The sequence below is a fragment of the Vipera ursinii genome, assembly GCF_947247035.1.
Source record: "Vipera ursinii genome assembly, chromosome: 1".
Lineage (NCBI taxonomy): Eukaryota > Metazoa > Chordata > Lepidosauria > Squamata > Viperidae > Vipera > Vipera ursinii.
Genome location: NC_139512.1, coordinates 271,260,285 through 271,279,108, shown reverse-complemented (window position 1 = coordinate 271,279,108; position 18,824 = coordinate 271,260,285). Strand labels below are relative to the sequence as shown.

Below are 18,824 nucleotides of genomic sequence, written 5' to 3'. Positions count from 1 at the left end.
TTTTCTCTTTTTGAAACATCTTGCAAAACTGCTGGCAACAGCCTGGAGAGGGAAAAAAAGGCGATCCCTGCTCCCTGTCAGATGAGAGTATCCATAATGGATCTTTGTATTCATGCAAATATCCCAGGAAAATACACTGCCATCTGAACCAGCGGGAAGGATTTCAGAGAGTGTAATCCTGAAAACCCTGTGGAACATCCCCCACCAAGCTTCAGGTCTTCAGTAAATTGCCTATTGGGGCACTCAACTGTATAATTGCATTCCATGAAGAAGGGGTGGAAGTTAGTAGTAGGGTAATTTGTCTTTACCATAATTACAGAACTACTATTTAAACTGCATACGGGACCATATAATAAAATAAATAAAACCAGTGCTATTGAAATAACTTTCAATAATCAATTAGGATTATTGGGTGAAAATCAACTGATGAAATTTCTTGATTTCTTGGATGAGAAGTGAAATGTCTTCTTCTTCCTCAAAAACAGCCCAGTTGCAAGAAGAAGAAGGAGGAGGAGGAGGAGGAGGAGGAAGAAGAAGAAGAAGAAGAAGAAGAAGAAGAAGAAGAAGAAGAAGAAGAAGAAGAAGAAGAAGAAGAAGAAGACATTTGAGGCAACTATTACCTGGATGACTGAGAATCTCCATAGAAACTGAGTGAAATATACTACTGGAACTGTCCTTAGTCCTGAACTTGAAATCCTGCATGTTGCAGTTAGCATTAATGGTTTTAATAATGGGTATATCATCAGCCATTCTACTTCTCTTTTCATCTCCTCTAAGAAAGGGGTTTATTAGACCCCTTTTATTTATTATGTAATTTATTAGAGATCTTCTATTGGACTGTTAGTGGTCTCCCATTCGAGAACTTGGTCTACACTTGCCCAGAGAACTGGAGCTATTCTCACAGGTTAACCTGACTTACTATGTTCTGTATTTATTCATGTATTGTCTGTAGCATCTGCTCTTAAAATACATTTTTTCAGTATTAAATATCTGTACTGTTTCTCTACCAAACTTTGGATGTAAAATATTTCCCACAAATTGTTAGTTTTTTTTAAAAAAAATCTTCAAATACATTTTCATCTAATATTTTGTTGTGCCAGTTATTTTTTCTAAATGCCTATCCCCATTTTTTGTCTGCAACAATAATCTGAGAAGAAACCAGGAACAATATGCAGAAATAATATATAATCAATTATTAGGTCACAATGACACTTATCCAGTCAACTGTGACTACAAGCTGAACTCAGTGAAGTCAAGCAAACTTCAAGAAGGGATGAATTCTTTTTCAATGAAAACTATAACCTCATAACCAAAAATCAGTGTAAGCCACACTGAGCAGTGGGGAGGAAAAATGAAAAATGCCCTTTTCTTCAGGCCTGCATATTTCTTCAACTTCACTTAGTGAAAAGATTGAACAGTAACACTATGATGCTTGATTAGCATGCACACTGAAATTACCGAAATAAAATCTACATCCTTTTTATTTGAGTATTTTTATTATTAATCAATTTAATTTGTATTAGAACATGATGTGAGATATAGACCATGACAGAATTGTAGGAATAGCAAAATGTAAAAATAAAAATAAAAATCAACAAACATTAGAGCAAGCAGAGTAGCTTCCTTTGGAGAAAAGGTTTGAGGCTTTTTAACATAAACAAATGGTATGGGAGAAGAACATGACTTAGGCATATAAACATATGCATGAGAGATTTTAGATAGGGAAAACTCATTTGTATGAAGTTAAATTGTGGAGTATTTGGGACAGATAAAGGAAGTACTTCCCAGCTAGTGATTTTTATCAACATGCTCACCTTTAAGGGGCAATTAGATAAATCCATAGAAGATATGTTTATCAGTATATCTTAGTTGATTTGTTTATATAGCAGCTCTTATTATGAATCATAATCCTGTGCAACTCACAAAATAACAGAACAAAAAACACACAGCCACAACAGAAATTTCCTGTGTGCTGGGATAATAGTCTCTCATACATCTTTGCAGTCTCATTCTTCCCTATTGCTTGGAAACATGATGGATATATATTAATATCATATTTTTAAGCAACATACTGTCAAAATCAGGAAGATGCCATTGCCCTCATGATTTATGTGAATGCATCCCCGAGATGCATTGGTAAATGGGGAAACAGAGTGCCCTTGGCTTATACCTAAATCTTTTATATTCTTATATTCCTGGGTGTACATCCCATTTATTTCCACTTTGCTTTTTCTGCTACACTGACTGTTTAAACAAACTATTAGGTTTGTCTAGGGCAGGAATGGCAACTTAGGCCAAAGCCCCCCTTGTGTTAGGACTTACATGCTGACTGAACCAGCCTAATCCTTATTTACATGCTGATTAAAACACAATTTTCATCACTGTACCACCAAAAATCATGGATTGTAATCCAGGAAGATGCATGTTAAATGCTCTGCAGGAGTTGATGAACATATTAGCTCATTCATGGTATGAAGCTGATGATCTGAAAGAATTCCAGATAATTCCTTTTGATAATCTAAAATGGAGGTATAAATTTCAATTTGCAGCTAATAGAAATAGAAGTTTCTAACTTCAGTGTAAGGAGTAGATTGTGGCATTTCATACAAATTACTTCTAAAGAACAATAATGTTAATACTCATTTATGTTGGTTGCCAGCTACAAAGACTTAGTCTTTAGAATCTTATCACATTGTTGGCATATTACTGCGCCATAGCAACAGTAGTTTTTTTGTTTTCACTTTGTGATGTACCAGTAAAGTCTTGGTCACACTATACAGCTAATTTTTGAATACTTTTATCACTTTCAGTGCTACTTATCAGTGTGAACGCGAACTGCATATAAGATGCTCAAAAGCATTTTAACATCATACGTGAAACTCCAAAAGAAAAGAAAAAAGTCCAAAGCTTTGCTAAGCAATCATACTGAGCCTTTATTCTATTTTTTTGCCACCTACAAATTCAATTCAGAATCAGTCAAAAACCTCTGCTTCAGCACAGCAGAAAGAAAAAAAGCAATTAAGAATTGCTTAAGCACAGAGCCAGGGGACATCTAAATACACCAGGTATTATTATGTACCATCTTTGAACATTCACCCCTAGAATGCAAGGATCTGAACTCATTCATTCACTCACTGACTCATTTATTCATCAAAGTACCAGTGGCAAACTGGAGGCTGTCTAATAACACAGCACCATGCTGACAGCCACAACAACATTGAATTGTGGGGCTTGTTCCATACCTCCATCAATGTTTTTATTCAACTTAGTTGGAAAAGTAAGGCAAGGAAGTTAGCTGATGAAGGTAACAAAAACTTGTTCAGACAAGAAACGTATTTAAATGTTTACCAGTGCAATTCTTTTGAAAGTTGGGGTTCTCTAGAGGATGACCTGGCAGGCGGCACTGGAAACGATGTTGCCAAAACTCAGGGAACCAAGGATTCCTTTTGTTGGTCTCCAGTTTTATTTTCAAAAAGTAATCATCAAATGATAAGACATCTGGAGATTGCAGCTTAATTGTGATGCCTCCACTTGCTTCAGCTTCATAACCTTCAATGACTTCATCTCTATCTGCCCATCCATCACTAGAAGACAAAAAGCTACAGTCAGGTCAAAGCGTATATCCAAATCGTACAGTACGGTATTTAAGTAGAAGCTGTTTAATGCATTAAAAGGCAATATAAAGAAAAACATGATTATACTTTACCACCCCTTTCTCATCGCTGCATTATTTAACATTTATTTCTTCCTCCAATAATATCTTAAGTATTGTATCACTTCAGAGGGTAGAGCTGCTATTGTATCGCTTCAGAGGGTACAGCTACTATAGCTACACATTTGTTCTCCCCCACCCCACTCTAATTTTTCACTGTCCTAGAAAAATAGCATCATCAAAACTAAGGTGGGGGGGGTAATAGAAGACTCTCGACTTGAGGAATCCAAAAATCAGCATTCCCAAATACTCTTTTTACAGAAGCAAACTTTTATACTGGGAAATAGCATTCCGATTACTCAATGGCCGCAGGGTACTGCTGAGTTGTCTTTGTGGGGAGAATAAAAGTTAGTATCAGTGGAATCAGTGGAACAACCTGCCTCCAGAAGTGGTGAATGCTCCAACAAGTTTTTAAGAAGAGACTGGACAACCATTTGTCTGAAATGGTATAGGGTTTCCTGCCTGAGCAGGGGGTTGGACTAGGAGACCTCCAAGGTCCCTTCTAACTCTATTATTATTATTATTATTATTATTATTATTATTATTATTATTATTATTATTATTATTATTGTTGTTGTTGTTGTTGTTGTTGTTGTTGTTATTATTATTAAAAACTAACTGCAGAAGAGAGGGAAAAACAGCAAAAGTTTCTTGTTTCCCCAAATTATCAATATGGTGTCTATTATTATTATTTGTTGTAGCAATAACTGTCTCCCGAATCTTGCTGTGCTATCTTATCAAGGTGGGAACAGGGGTGAGTGAAGAATACTGGAATTGTACACCAAGGATACCTATTCCCAGCAGGGTCACCCAGGAAAATGAAGGTTATCTCAGCTGTCCAGCTAAAGCAAGCAAGTAGTAATATTGAACAGTAGTGACGTACAAGAAGATGCCAGAGACAGTGACAAGGTGGAGGCATCCATTCACACTGTGTGGGAGGAGGCAATGGCAAGCCACTCCTGCGATTTTGTCAGAAAAAATCACATGGATAGTGAATATAAAATGGTTGATAAAGGGTAAGAGAGGAAGAGGATGATCAGCAGCAAGGTGGATGTACTCAGAATGGTGATGAATGCCTTGTTGAAAGATGTAAAGGACCAGTTAGGAACAAATTGTCATGGAGAAAGTCTGTCTATGTGGTTGCTAGCAATTAACACCGACTTGATGCCACATAATCAATAAAAAGATATTAGCAATGTACAGTATTTGTGCCTAGCTAGCACAGTTTCTGAAGCTGATCAGACAATTTAACCCAGAGGACTGTAAATTTGAGTATATCCTAATATGATAGGATGGGGGAAAAACCTAACAAAATTGTTCAGGATAGCCAGCAGGATCGTTGAAAGAAAGCCCACCAGCTATTCATGAACATTGGCACCGGCTTGTCTTAAAAAGACTCATAGCTTGCAGTTTTAAGTGCAAATGCAAGTCAGACTGCATTTAATTTTTAATATGTGTGGTCATGTCACCAGAAAAACAGACTAAGCTGGCATCTAATAAAGTGTCTGCTGCCATCTAGAATGATACCAGCAGCTCTTTCTGCCACAGAAAAAGCTTAATGCACTGGCTTCTCACAAAAGCCAAGCAGGCTACAAAAATCAATGAGACTTAGCATAAAGAATTTACATATCTGACCTGAAGCTGTTTTCAAAGATTGTTCAAGATATTCAAGAAAGAAAAAAAGTACACAGATTCCTTGGAAGGAGTACCTACAGTATTAACCTTAAAGCACAAAAATAATTCCATGTAGGCAGAACATCGGAAAGATATGAACTGTTTCTTAAAGCACAGACAAGGCTGTGGAGATTCTGTGACTCCAGCACCTTGTATCTGCATCACTAGAAAATTATAGTCAAGGATTTAAAGAATACTCATTTAAAGGATTCTGGGAAAATGAAATTTCCTACCAGACTATGGCCCTATAGTCTTTCTTACAGACTTATAGCATACAACAGGGTTTCTCAACCTTTGCAACTTTAAGCTGTGTGGACTTCAGCTCCCAGAAACCCCTGTTGGCTGGGAGAATTCTGGGAGTTGAAATACACTTAGGACTAAATTTTAGTTTGTATGGATTAGCCATAATATGTGGTCTGAGATAGTATTGGTTCTCCTGCTTGAGCCGGGGGGGGCTGGACTAGAAGACCTCCAAGGTCCCTTCCAGCTCTATTGTGTTCTGTTCTGTTATACTCTATTCTACTCTACTCTACTCCATTCCACTCCACTCCGCTCCGCTCCATTCCATGCCATTCCATTCTATAACAGCGTAACATTAAGGCCCTCAGGGTACAATAATCACAGCAATAACATCAAGAAAGAAATATCTTCCTGATTTCCCATACCATTCTAAACTAAACCCAAACAAGCTATGATGATTGCTGTCCAAGATAATGTAATGATACTAAGACATGACTCTGAATCAAGGCTTTCCAAATTCAAGTTCAATTCATGTTGGACCACTTTGCTGAGTGTATTTTTTTTCTAATTTGCTTCTGAAAATCCAAACCTATTGTACCAATGGGGAAATTAACAAAGGGCTATATTGTTTAAGTTCTGGGAGAAAAAAACCTGGGTGAAATCTGCAGACATAGGATCGTCTTATCAGTAAAATAAATATGGCAAATTTTATATAAAATAGATGCGTAGCTTTTTTGTTCAAATAGCCTTCATTTCTTTTATGAGAAGCAGCTTACTACATTTTAGACACATAGTAGACTCATAGTTTAAAAGGGGATATCCATCCCGAAGGCAACTCCTATTATCAGGTACAAGATTCTGAATGATTCCCCAAATAGCAAGTAAAATTATAGATAGTTATTTATCATTAAAATATTTTAAATTCTAAATATTTGCCTTAAGCATGCCAAGTAGAAAAAGTCAGACAGAACTCATTAATCCCCTTTTAACTGATACACTGTTCATTTTGTAGTTTCGCTCTGACTTAGTTAACTTACATGCAACAATGAAAAAAATCTGTTGTTTTATAAGAGAGAGAGAGAGAACTGACTGTTGTGTTTGGGACAATCAGGATGGCTGCTAGTTTTCTCTAAGCAGCTCTAATTTGGTTGCTTAATGTTGCACAACTATGGCAACAGCTGTCTTCTTTTCCTGGAACAGGTCACACAAGGAGAAGCAGTCCAAAAAGAAAAGACTTTTCTCTTCCTTGGGATTCACCTGGGATGTTACCCACTGACATCATTCCTTTGAATTAAAGGCATCCCAAGGGGATTCTTTTTTAGCTTCAAATGCTAAACACAGAACTCCATATCATATTTGGGGGCTTAGTGCTTGCTGTGTAAATTGATTCATTCTAGGTCATAAAACACAATTGGTGACTTAGCATAATGTCCTAATTCTTTACTGCTGTTCATAGTTTAGGGAAGAGTCAATATGAAAGTTGGATCATGACAGACAACTAGGTGGCCGCATCCAGCATCCAGTGGTTGATTTTAGAAACTCTGGGTTATACCTGGCTATTATTTATATGGATAGGGACACCGTGGCTCAGTGGGTTAGGACGCTGAGCTTGTCGATCAGAAGGTCGGCAGTTTGGCGGGTCGAATCCCGAGTGCCGCGTAACAGAGTGAGCGCCAGTTACTCCTCCCAGCTTCTGCCAACCTAGCAGTTCGAAAGCACGTAAAAATGCAAGTAGAAAAATAGGGACCACTACGGTGGGGAGGTAACAGCGTTCCGTGCGCCTTTGGCGTCTAGTCATGCCGGCCACATGACCACGGAGACGTCCTCGGACAAACACTGGCTCTTTGACTTTGAAACGGAGATGAGCACTGGCCCCTAGAGTTGGAAACGACTAGCACACGTGTGCGGGGGAACCTTTACATTTTATATGAGAGACAACATGGGGATTCTATAACTGTAGGCTATTGAAAGTAGAAAAAACTATTCCAGAAGGAGACAATACAGTGTGTTATTGTTGTCAACAAAAGTACAGGAATGGAGAACAGTTCCTTGTCCTTGGCTTGATTAGAAGAGAATTCCCCAAATGTAACAGTTTCTTTGGATTATCAACTACTGCAGCAGATAAATTACCTATGCATAGTTTTTGCACCGTGTAGTATCAAATAAGGATTTGATGTTGCATTTAATTTTATTCCCTAGTTGTTATGTCTGCTCTTTGTTCATAGGGAAGGGTTAATATAGCTACATTTTGCCAATTGCTATTAACTTTTATGAATCCTCGTCTTAATTCCAAATCTTAAATTGATGAACTGATCATGTAACAACCATACACATTTTTGTCTGAAAGACTGTCAGGTGCTGAAATGGAAATTGTGGCACAAGGCAGATTAATAATGTCAAATCACCATAGAATTCAGGCATAATAGTGAAGAGGATTATTAAAGTGTTACAATAAGAGGAGTCAAATGTGTATAGCTCTTAAGAAAAGTGCTCATCCTTGTATATGGGGGCATATTTTCAAGCCCTGTTAAGCATAAGCATATCACATACCTCAATAGCAGTGATGCTTTTATGTAAAGAAGTGGGAAGCAGACAAGACATTACAAAGATCAGAGAGTGAATGCTGAATACATCTAATGATTTGGAAAATGGATTAATCCACGCACACCTGCCTCTTTAAGCTCTCATGGTCAGGGCTTTAAAATAAATATAGTCTTGATAGTAGGCAGTATACACAGCTCAGAATTGGTGTACTTTATTATTAGAATTCTTTGGTTGGGTTTTAGGATTACAAATTTTTCACTGTTGTACAAAGCAACTGTAGAGTGTAAGTGAAATGACCTTGATTGAAATATGCATGAACTATTACTTAGGCATTACTTTAAGCCCCAGTCAGCCATCCAGAGCCACTTTGGAAATGGAGACAGGCAGCATATAAATATAATAAATAAATTCAGAAATAGTTCAGACAAATGCCTCCCTGATTCACTTGAGTATGAGAAAGACAAGAGGTAAAGCACAACCAGCCGTGCAAAAGTCTGCTATTATTGCCTATCTCCATAAAATGTAGTTCTATTTTTTCTGTGGGGTTGATTTTCTGATCTGGTCCGCTAGGCTAACATCAAGGCAGGAGATGTGGGGAGACACAGTTCATTGGTTGACCAAAATTGTGTACATTTTTTTATTGTATTAGTTATGCACATGTTTGGGTGGCAGAGTTTCATGGATAGCCATTAAAGTCCATGCCAACAAACTATTTGGGTTTATCTTTTGATAGATCCATAGATAGAGGGTGACATGTGTTATCATGGTTAACATAGATAAGAGTGCCATTTTTTCAAAAAAAAATCGCTTTGCATTTACCAATCTGACTTCTTGTAAAAATTTTGCTGTTTCACTGTTGAAGTTATATCCTAGATTATTATATGGAGGGATAGTAGTGATATAACATCATGATTTTGGATTACTAGTTGGTGCTTAGGAATGCATTCTTCTAGTCTTCTGCTTTTTTTATTCTCTAAACTAATGTTGACAAACTTTGTGTGTTATTTGGTGTATTATTCCTATTTTGTCTATTTTTGATACATCATGGCTGCTCTACCACATGCTGGTCTGTGACATATTTCTTGATTACTTGTTCCTTCACTGGTTGGTGGTTGATTCAAAAAGATAAAAACTGTCCGTCACTTCAATATTTTCATTGTTAACGCTGAGGCTGGTTGTTATACCTGTTGTCATTACTTTGTTTTCATTGCCAGTTATATTTCATTTTAGTCCCATTTTATCACTGTGCTTCTTGACTTTTATGCTGCGGCTTTGCATTTTCAGCTACAAGAGTGGTGTCATTAGCATTGCACAGGTTATTGATATTTTTTCCTCCAATTTTAAAAACCACATTCATCTTCCTCCAATCCAGCTTCCCTCAATATGAATATATATTAAAGGAAGCCAGACTGAAAGAAGATGAATGCGGTTTTAAAATTGGAGGAAGAAATATACAGGCTGAATAAATATGAGGTTGAATAAATAACTACTTCCCTAACCTGCAGCTGGTCTGCTTCACCATATAATGCTGCAAAAAAGGCAACCCTTACATTTCTCTCTTATTTATAAGCCTTCAGACCAGGTTTCATTTATCACACAGAGAGTGACTATAGCTTAGTTTCAGGTATCATTTTTTAAATTTATGGGATGCCTGAATCTGTAAAACCAAGGCATACTCCGAAAAGGTCATTGTGAAATCAGTAATCTCTATCCATGTGGCTAAATATTTGAATGAACACCTACTGCTGGCATCAAGTTCCCTTTGTCCTGTGCACTTCCACTTGGAGGGCCTTCTCAGGGTGCCGCCTGTAAAAGACTGCCGGCGGATAACACCCTGTGGAACCAGCTGCCCGTGGAGCTTAGGACTGCCCCTGACCTTCGGTCATTCCACCAGGACCTGAAGACCTGGCTCTTTGAGCTTTCAGACCTAGGCTGAGAGGTTTTTTTTCCCCCCTCAGGGATCAAATTTAATTATTTTAACTGTTTTTAACTCTTGTATTGTATTGATGTCTTTAAATACTTTGTAAACCACCCTGAGTCCTACGGGAAAAGGGCGGTATATAAATTCAATAAACTTAAACTTAAATATGGTTTTGTCCTAAAGAAATTACTAGTGAAGAAAGTCAGGCTTGGTGAGAAACTAAGTAGCCTTTTCTACTTAGGTTAAAAACAAGAAAGATTTGTTTAACTGATGGTTTCCTTATTACTTAGTTTACTGAATGACATAGGAAGCCCAATTTGATATTTAGGAAATAGGAATAGTATTGCAGTACTAACTTTTTGTGTAACCAACTACTGTAATTGGCAAAGAACTACTGAAGGAAATGCAATATGCAATATGTCTCCCCCCTCTCTGCAGTATTGTTCACAATGAAAACACAGAGGTAACGTCTTAACACAATTATTGTAAGCCGCAGAACATTAAAATAAATGAAGAATCAAACAAATATGCTTCTGATCTGAGCAATTTATTCTTGTATAGATATGCATAATCTGCTTCCTTGTGCCGCTTAATAAAAGATTACTAACATTCCATAATCTTGCCTTCAAAACATTTCCTGACATATTTTGCAATTAATGGAATTAATCAGGGGGATGAGAAATATGACATCAAAGGTTGGCATTTCAGAGCATTAGTCCTTCTTACAGATTTTTCCTCAAACCCTTAAAAATACAAGATGTAGTCTTATAGGCTATGATAGATAGCCTATTTTGTAAATATCTATTCAGGAATTGTTAAGTACCATATGCGCTGCATATATTTGCATAATGCTTTTTTATCAGCTTATCACACTAGTGTCATTGGGAGTTGTTACCATGAGAATCTATAGCTCAGCTAGCATCTTCAGCGCTTGGTAAAAGTGGCTGTTGCATATTAGTAGGTCTCCAGGGTGTACGCTGAGGCATGTTTGGCATGCCTGAGCTATGACAATATTTTTCCCCCCAACCCAAACTGTATGCAAGTGTGCCCAAGGCAGATAACTCTCCACTTCTATACATTTAATAGAATGTTAATTAGTATAATTTGTTTTCTCATTAATATTTTTTCTGGAAACATGAAGAGGAGTCTGAATGTTCACTTCTGGACTAATAGAAAGGACAGTTCCTTGCAATTTGTTAATATGTACATGCAGTAAGTATCACATCTGTTTGCATTATTGAGAAAGTTTTTTCTCATATGTTATTAATATCTTATAACCACTACCTTACCTTACCTTTCCTTTCCTTTCCTTTCCTTTCCTTTCCTTTCCTTTCCTTTCCTTTCCTTTCCTTTCCTTTCCTTTCCTTTCCTTTCCTTTCCTTTCCTTTCCTTTCCTTTCCTTTCCTTTCCTTTCCTTTCCTTTCCTTTCCTTTCCTTTCCTTTCCTTTCCCCCCTTTGAAAACCAGACAAAGCTCATAAAGAGACATAAGTTTAAATATGTTGAATATATGCCAATAAAATAAGTGTAGAAACTCGTGTATAAATTATTGATTATGTATGTGATACATTTGATCACAATCTTAGTGGTACAGTGAATGAGTTCTTTTATTGCACTAAGCCATGACTTGATCATGATGGAGTACTGAAAAACAACAACACTGGTTTATAAACTACTGTTGGCTGGGTTCATGCAATATGCTAAGCCAAAAGCAAACAAAGCTTTTTTCTGATGTGAGAATCAGGTCCCTGCATCTTGAATCATATACACCACTTTGGAAAGAACACAGCACCACTGAAGAACAAATGGTTCCTGTTTTCCTATTCATATTCTCCTCTCAATCTTCACACATCCTTTCAGAATACTGACTTGGAATTCTCTTTCTTTCTAGAAGCATTGCTGTCTTTGTACTTCGGCAAGTTTGGGAGTTTCTCCAAAAATGTGCATACTGTTCTCTTACGTGAAGTTGGTGCTGTGTGGATTATGTAAGAATGGATATTTACACAATTAATATTTTATTAATGCAGACAGGTGGGAATTCTACAAGGAAATGTTGCACTATATCTTTGCTGCCCAAAGCAAATGTCAAGAGGCCCACGGCTTGCCAAGATTTCATTAAAATAATGAAACAAGCCATGAAACAAACTCTGCTCCTTAGATCCTTGTATGCACTATTGCAACACAGATGTAGAGTTTGAATTGCCACATCACAATACATAATTTGTCATTCCCTTCCCCCCCCCCGAGATGCTCATATTTGTATTTACGCATATGGTTGAAGCCTGAGGAAATTTTTTTTTAAAAAACACATGAAGGATAAATCTTGTTATTCTATCCTTGGGCTTCTCCACATAATAAATTCATATGTTTGTTCATTCATTTGACTGAGTAAGGAAAAGCATTTTAAATATGCAGTCAGTCTGTGTGTAAATCAATGAAACATGAGGATTTTGAATACAACTGAGAATTGCCCTTTTTCTTTGTAGCCATTTTGGGTTTTAATCCTTGTAGTCAAACTCTCATTCTGCTACTGAAAATTTTTTCTTAAAAAATCCCTTCAGAGAAGGATAAATATTTTTTAAAAGGCAGGAACTAAAGAGAAAAGTTTTGTAGCAATTTGGAGGAAAAAATGAGCATTTCCTGATCAACCTGGTACCACATCATGGGTTGTGTGCTGCCAGTGTACGGAAGTGAGTACATTGGCAAATAGGATCTATAAGATATCAGACCAAATGGACGATGCCAGAATGAATTTGCTAATGTATCAGAAAACAAAAACTACATTTTAAACACTAAAGTGTGTTTTGTTTAAAATGTATTTATTTATCTATTTGGAAAATTATATTGTCATCTAGTTGCTCACAATTTACTCCTTTTCCAACTGCTAGGACTACAATTTTAGGCTATTCAAAATAATCTCCTCAGTAGCAGAGCTACAAGCTGTGAGCTGCTCCACAGAAGACATATTTGATAATGGGATTCCATTTAAGATGAGGACACAGCCATGGCTATTCAAAGTTGATTAATTACAAGTTGACTATATATTGACTTTGGGTGACAAATAAGCATAAATAAAAATGTATTATGAATTAATATTCAAACATCCATTTGTATATTAGAGATGTCCACAGGTGGTTGTCAGATTACATCTAAAATGTTGAATTTTATCTTTTCTATGAATATCATAGAAACTCAAAATTATTACAATTATTTGTAAACTACTGCAATGCACTGAATCTCTTGCCAGTCTAAAACTAAGCAGGATAAAACAAGCAAAAATGAGAAATAGGAAGCAATATAGAAAAATGGTAATAGCCACCTAAGGGAATTAAAATCTGTCCATTAAAACTCAGTAGTTACTGGGATCAACTGTCTTTTCATAAGTTGGATCCAATTTATGTAATCCTCTCAATTTTTAAAATTATTAAACAAACCCCTAATAAAATTAATAAAATCTCATGAGATGTTATATGAGAAATCATACATCATGTAGAACTTGGTTACCCCATGAGATTTTAGCTAATTTTAATTCAACCCATTGCTATTATTTTGCTTTATTGTTGTTGTTGTTAGCTGCAAAGTCATGTCCGACCCATCGCGACCCCATGGACAACGTTCCTCCAGGCCTTCCTGTCCTTTACCATCTTCTGGAGTCCATTTAAGCTCATGCCGACTGCTTCAGTGACTCCATCCAGCCACCTCATTCTCTGTCATCCCCTTCTTCTATTGCCCTCAATCTTTCCCAGCATTAGGCTCTTTTCCAGTGAGTCCTTCCTTCTCATTAGGTGGCCAAAGTATTTGAGTTTCAACTTCAGGATCTGGCCTTCTAAAGAGCAGTCAGGGTTGATCTCCTCTAGGACTGACTGGTTTGATCGCCTTGCAGTCCAAGGGACTCACAGGAGTCTTTTCCAGCACCATAGTTCAAAGGCCTCAATTCCTTGACACTCAGCCTTTCTTATGGTCCAACTTTCATTGCCATACATTGCAACTGGGAAGAACCAATCAGTGGTTCCATGTCCAGTTCTCAATGTTGCTTCTTGAAGTGCATATAGGTTTCTCAAGAGACAAATAAGATGGTCTGGTACGCCCATCTCTTTAAGAACTTGCCACAGTTTGTTGTGATCCACACAATCAAAGGCTTTAGCATAGTCAATGAAGCAGAAGTAGATGTTTTTCTGGAACTCCCTAGCTTTCTCCATGATCCAGTGTATGTTGGCAATTTGATCTCTAGTTCCTCTGTCTCTTTGAAATCCTACCTGTACTTCTGGTAGTTCTCGATCCACATACTGCTGGAGTCTAGCTTGTAGGATTTTAAGCATAACTTTACTAGCATGTGAAATGAGTGCAATGGTGCAACAGTTTGAACATTCTTTGGCACTGCCTTACTTTGGAATTGGAATGTAAACTGATCTTTTCCAATCCTGTGGCCACTGCTGAGTTTTCCAAATTTGCTGGCAAATTGAGTGTAGCACTTTTACTGCATCGTCTTTTAAGATTTTGAATATCTCAGCTGGAATGCTGTCACCTCCACTAGCTTTGTTGTTGCTCAGCTTTCCTAAGGCCCATTTCACTTCACATCTAGGATGTCTAGCTCGAGGTCAGTGACCACCTCATCGTGGTTATCAGGGACATTAAGCTCATTCTTGTATAGTTCTTCTGTGTAATTTTGCCACCTCTTCTTAATCTCTTCTGCCTCTGTTAGGTCCCTGCCATTTTGGTCCTTTATCATGCACATTTTTTCATGAAACGTTCCCTTCATCTCTGGTCCTCCCTATTCTATTGTTTTCTTCTATTTCTTTGCACTGTTCATTTAAGAAGGCATTCTTATCTCTTCTAGCTATTCTCTGGAATTCTGCATTCAATTGGGCGCATCTTTCCTTTTTTCCCTTGCCTTTCACTTCCCTCCTTTCCTCAGCTATTTGCAAAGCTTCCTCAGACAGCCATTTTGCTTTCTTGCATTTCTTTTTCTTTGGGATGGTTTTGGTTGCTACCTGTTGTACAATGTTGCAAACCTCTGTCCATAGTTCTTCAGGCACTCTGTCTATCAGATGTAATTCCTTAAATCTATTTGTCACCTCTACTGTATATTCAACAGGGATATGATTTAATTCATACCTGAGTGGCCTAGTGCTTTTCCCTAATTTCTTCAGTTTAAGCCTAAACTTTGCAATGAAAAGCTCATGGTCTGAGCCACAGTCAGCTCCTGGTCTTGTTTTAACAGACTGTATAGAGCTTCTCCATCTTTGGCTGCAGACCACATAGTCAATCTGATTTCTGTGTTGACCGTCTGGTGATGTCCATGTGTAGAGCCGTCTCTTGGGTTGTTGGAAAAGAGTGTTTGCTGTGACCATTGTATTCTCTTGACAGAATTCTATCAGCCTGTGGCCTGCTTCATTTTGTACTCCAAGGCCAAACTTGCCTGTTATTCCAGTTATCTTTTGGCTTCCTACTTTAGCATTCCAATCCCCCATAATGATAAGGACATCATTTTTTGGTGTTAGTTCTATAAGGTGCTGTAGGGCTTCATAGAACCGGTCAATTTTATCCTCTTCAGCACCAGTGGTTGGGGCATAGACTTGGACTACTGTGATATTGAATGGTTTGCCTTGGATTCGAACTGAGATCATTCTGTCATTTTGGAGATTGTATCCTAGTATTGCTTTTCCTACTCTTTTATTGACTATGAAGGCTACTCCATTTCTTCTGAGGGAATCTTGCCCACAGTAGTATACCTGATGGTCATCTGAATTAAAATCACCCATTCCTGTTCATTTTAGTTCGCTGATACCTAAGATGTCGATGTTCAGTCTTGTCATCTCTTGTTTGACAACGTCTAGCTTGGTTCCTATGGAGAAAAAATCTTTACAGCATCGGACTTTCCTTTCACCACCAGACACATCCACAGCTGAGCGTCCTTTCGGCTTTGGCCCAGTCGCTTCATTCTTTCTGGCACTACTAGTGCTAGCCCTCTGCTCTTCCCCAGTAGCATATTGGACGCCTTCCGACCTGAGGGGCTCATCTTCCAGCGTCATATCATTTTGCCTTTTGGTACTGTCCATAGGGTTTTCATGGCAAAGATACTGGAGTGGTTTGCCATTTCCTTCTCCAGTGGATCACGTTTTGTCAGAACTCTCTGCTATGACTTGTCTGTCTTGGGTGGCCCTGCACGGCATACCTCATAGCTTCATTGAATTGCATAAGCCCCTTCACCACGACAAGGCAGTAATCCATGAAGGGGATTTTGCTTTATAAATGAAGATAAATAACCATTAGCTGCTGCTGCTGGTGTTATCACCACCAAGAGAACAATAGGCATTGCATTAATGGTCTAGGCATAAAAGGCCAATAAAGTGTAAAAGATTGGATAAATCAGCACTGTATATGAAACTCTAGAGCAAACTATTTGGATTTCTTGATTCAGAGTTACTAGCCTACAATCATATCAACTTGTAAAATTAGCTGTTAAAGTCCTAGGAGTTGTGAGCTAGACTTTAGCAAGCTCACAACTTTTTGGCTCCACAGTATAAAGCTCTCAGTATTACAACTGTTAAATCTACTGATTTCTTGCCTGACCATCCAGTTGCAGAGACTAAATTTCTGAGGTTTCTTAGTCATATATAACCATAGATCCAGTCCGCCCTTTCCCCTGGAACAATCTTCTCAATTTTTTCTAACTCTATTTCTTTAGTCAGAACTAGTACTGCCTCCATGATATGCTGTTTGTTTAATCTAGCATATCTTTTGTTCATGGATTTAGCACATGTGTGTTATTTAACAGCCACATTTTTGGTTGAAAAGCTTGGCTAAAATTATTGTGCAAATATTATGCAGATACTAGCAAGACAGGCTCAGTAAAGAGCTACAGCATAGTGTAAGTTAGATAAATATACTACAATTATACGATCCAATATAATTCTGCCTTAACAGAGGGATAGAATCAAGATCATGTGAAGTGTTAATACCACTTTACAATGCCTTGGTAAGGCCACACTTGGAATACTGCATCCAGTTTTGGTCACCATAATGTTAAAAAGATGTTGAGACTTTAGAAAGAATACAGAGAAGAGCAACAAAGATGATTAGGGGACTGGAGGCTAAAACATATAAGGAATGGTTGCTGGAATTGGATATGAATAGTTTAATGAAGGAAAGAACGAGGGGTGACATGATAGCAGCGTCCAATATCTCAGGGGCTGCCACAAAGAAGAGAGAGTCAAGCTATTCTCCAAAGCACCTGAAGGCAGAACAAGAAGCAATGGATGGAAAATATTCAAAGAGAAAAATAACCTAGAATTAAGGAGAAATTTCCTGACAGTTAGAACAATTAATCAATGATACAACCTGCCTCCAGAAGTTGTGAATACTCCAACACTGGAAGTTTTTAAGAAGAGACTGGACAGCCATTTGTTTGAAATGGTATAGGGTTTCCTGCCTGAGCAGGGGGTTGGACTAGATGACCTTCAAGATCCCTTCCAACTTTGTTGTTGTTGTTGTTGTTATTATTATTATTATTATTATTATTATTATTATTATTATTATTATTATTATTATTATATACTATAGCAATATAGCCTACACATGTTGGATTAAAACCAAATCTGTTGAAAACAGTGGGATATTTTTTTCTTTTCAACTACATGGAGAAAGGCTGATTTCTAAATCTGTGATAAACGAGTTAGACATGTTCAGTTATAATATCCACATCATTCACAGTATTTATTAATGTATTTGTTCATTGGAGTTAAATGTTCACTTATTAATTTGTGGCTTTCACCAAGTCTCTGCAAAATGGTACTATTCGTACAAGAGTTGCTTCACTCAGGACCCTCGCAGCCCTCTGATTCAAGTGTATCTCCACTCTGAGAGCTGAGCCACTCAGCCCTGGCACTTTGAATCAAAGCAGACACACTTGTTTTAGGCTATTACTACATTCCCATAGAAAGGAGCTTCAGACAGATGCTCTGCTTCAATAAAGTGTCTGGCTTTGAAAGAGGCACTCCTACTGAGCTTCATTAAAGCACCCTCTGAAATTCCGGACAAGGATACTTGTTGCTCTGGCTCTTCTTTCACGCCATGACTGTTTTGTTCACCAATTAAAGCGTAGGACTTGGTTGGCTGCAGAGGATTGCCTTCTTTGCTCTAGCATAAGGGTATCTTATCTACGTCTTTTTCATCTCCGTTCATTGCAGATCTTTGAACATCTTTAGATATGTCCGTTTTTTTTTCATTAGATTCTGCTACTGAAAGAATGGATTCTACTGCCTCATTTAGTACATGTTATTTTTTTTTAATTTTAATTCCATTTATATCCCGCCCTTCTCCGAAGACTCAGGGCGGCTTACAAACATAGCAGTAGCCTTCATTCTATGTATATGCCTGCTTATTAGGGCTTTCACACACACCCCCAAGCGGCATTATTACAAAGTCAGCTTAATTGCCCCCAACAATCTGGGTCCTCATTTTACCTACCTCGGAAGGATGGAAGGCTGAGTCAACCTTGAGCCTGGTGGGATGCGAACCTGCACTAATTGCAGGCAGCTGGTGTTACTTAAGGAGGCATTAGCCCACTGCTCCACCAAGGCTCTTTTATGTCTCTAGTATTGCTGCAGAAAAGCGAGACGTATTCCCTTCCTGAAAAATAACAATGAATTGCAATTCATGAATGCAAATTTTCCCTTTCTCCTGATGCTTTTTCACCAGTATCAGATCTTGAGGGACAGGCTTGGACATTCCAG

General features: G+C 37.8%; 1 protein-coding gene across 2 annotated transcripts in view; it reads right to left on the bottom strand.

Moving 5' to 3' along the window:
• The window catches only part of GRM1 (glutamate metabotropic receptor 1), a gene marked incomplete at both ends in the record, with an annotated part of 190,087 nt that overhangs the window by 57,244 nt on the left and 114,019 nt on the right, over positions 1 to 18,824 (bottom strand). For both annotated transcript variants that reach the window (XM_083348727.1, XM_083348728.1), the window contains one exon: positions 3,349 to 3,584. In XM_083348727.1, coding sequence (XP_083204853.1) covers positions 3,349 to 3,584 — 236 coding nt within the window. The remainder of the gene's footprint in view (positions 1 to 3,348; positions 3,585 to 18,824) is intronic.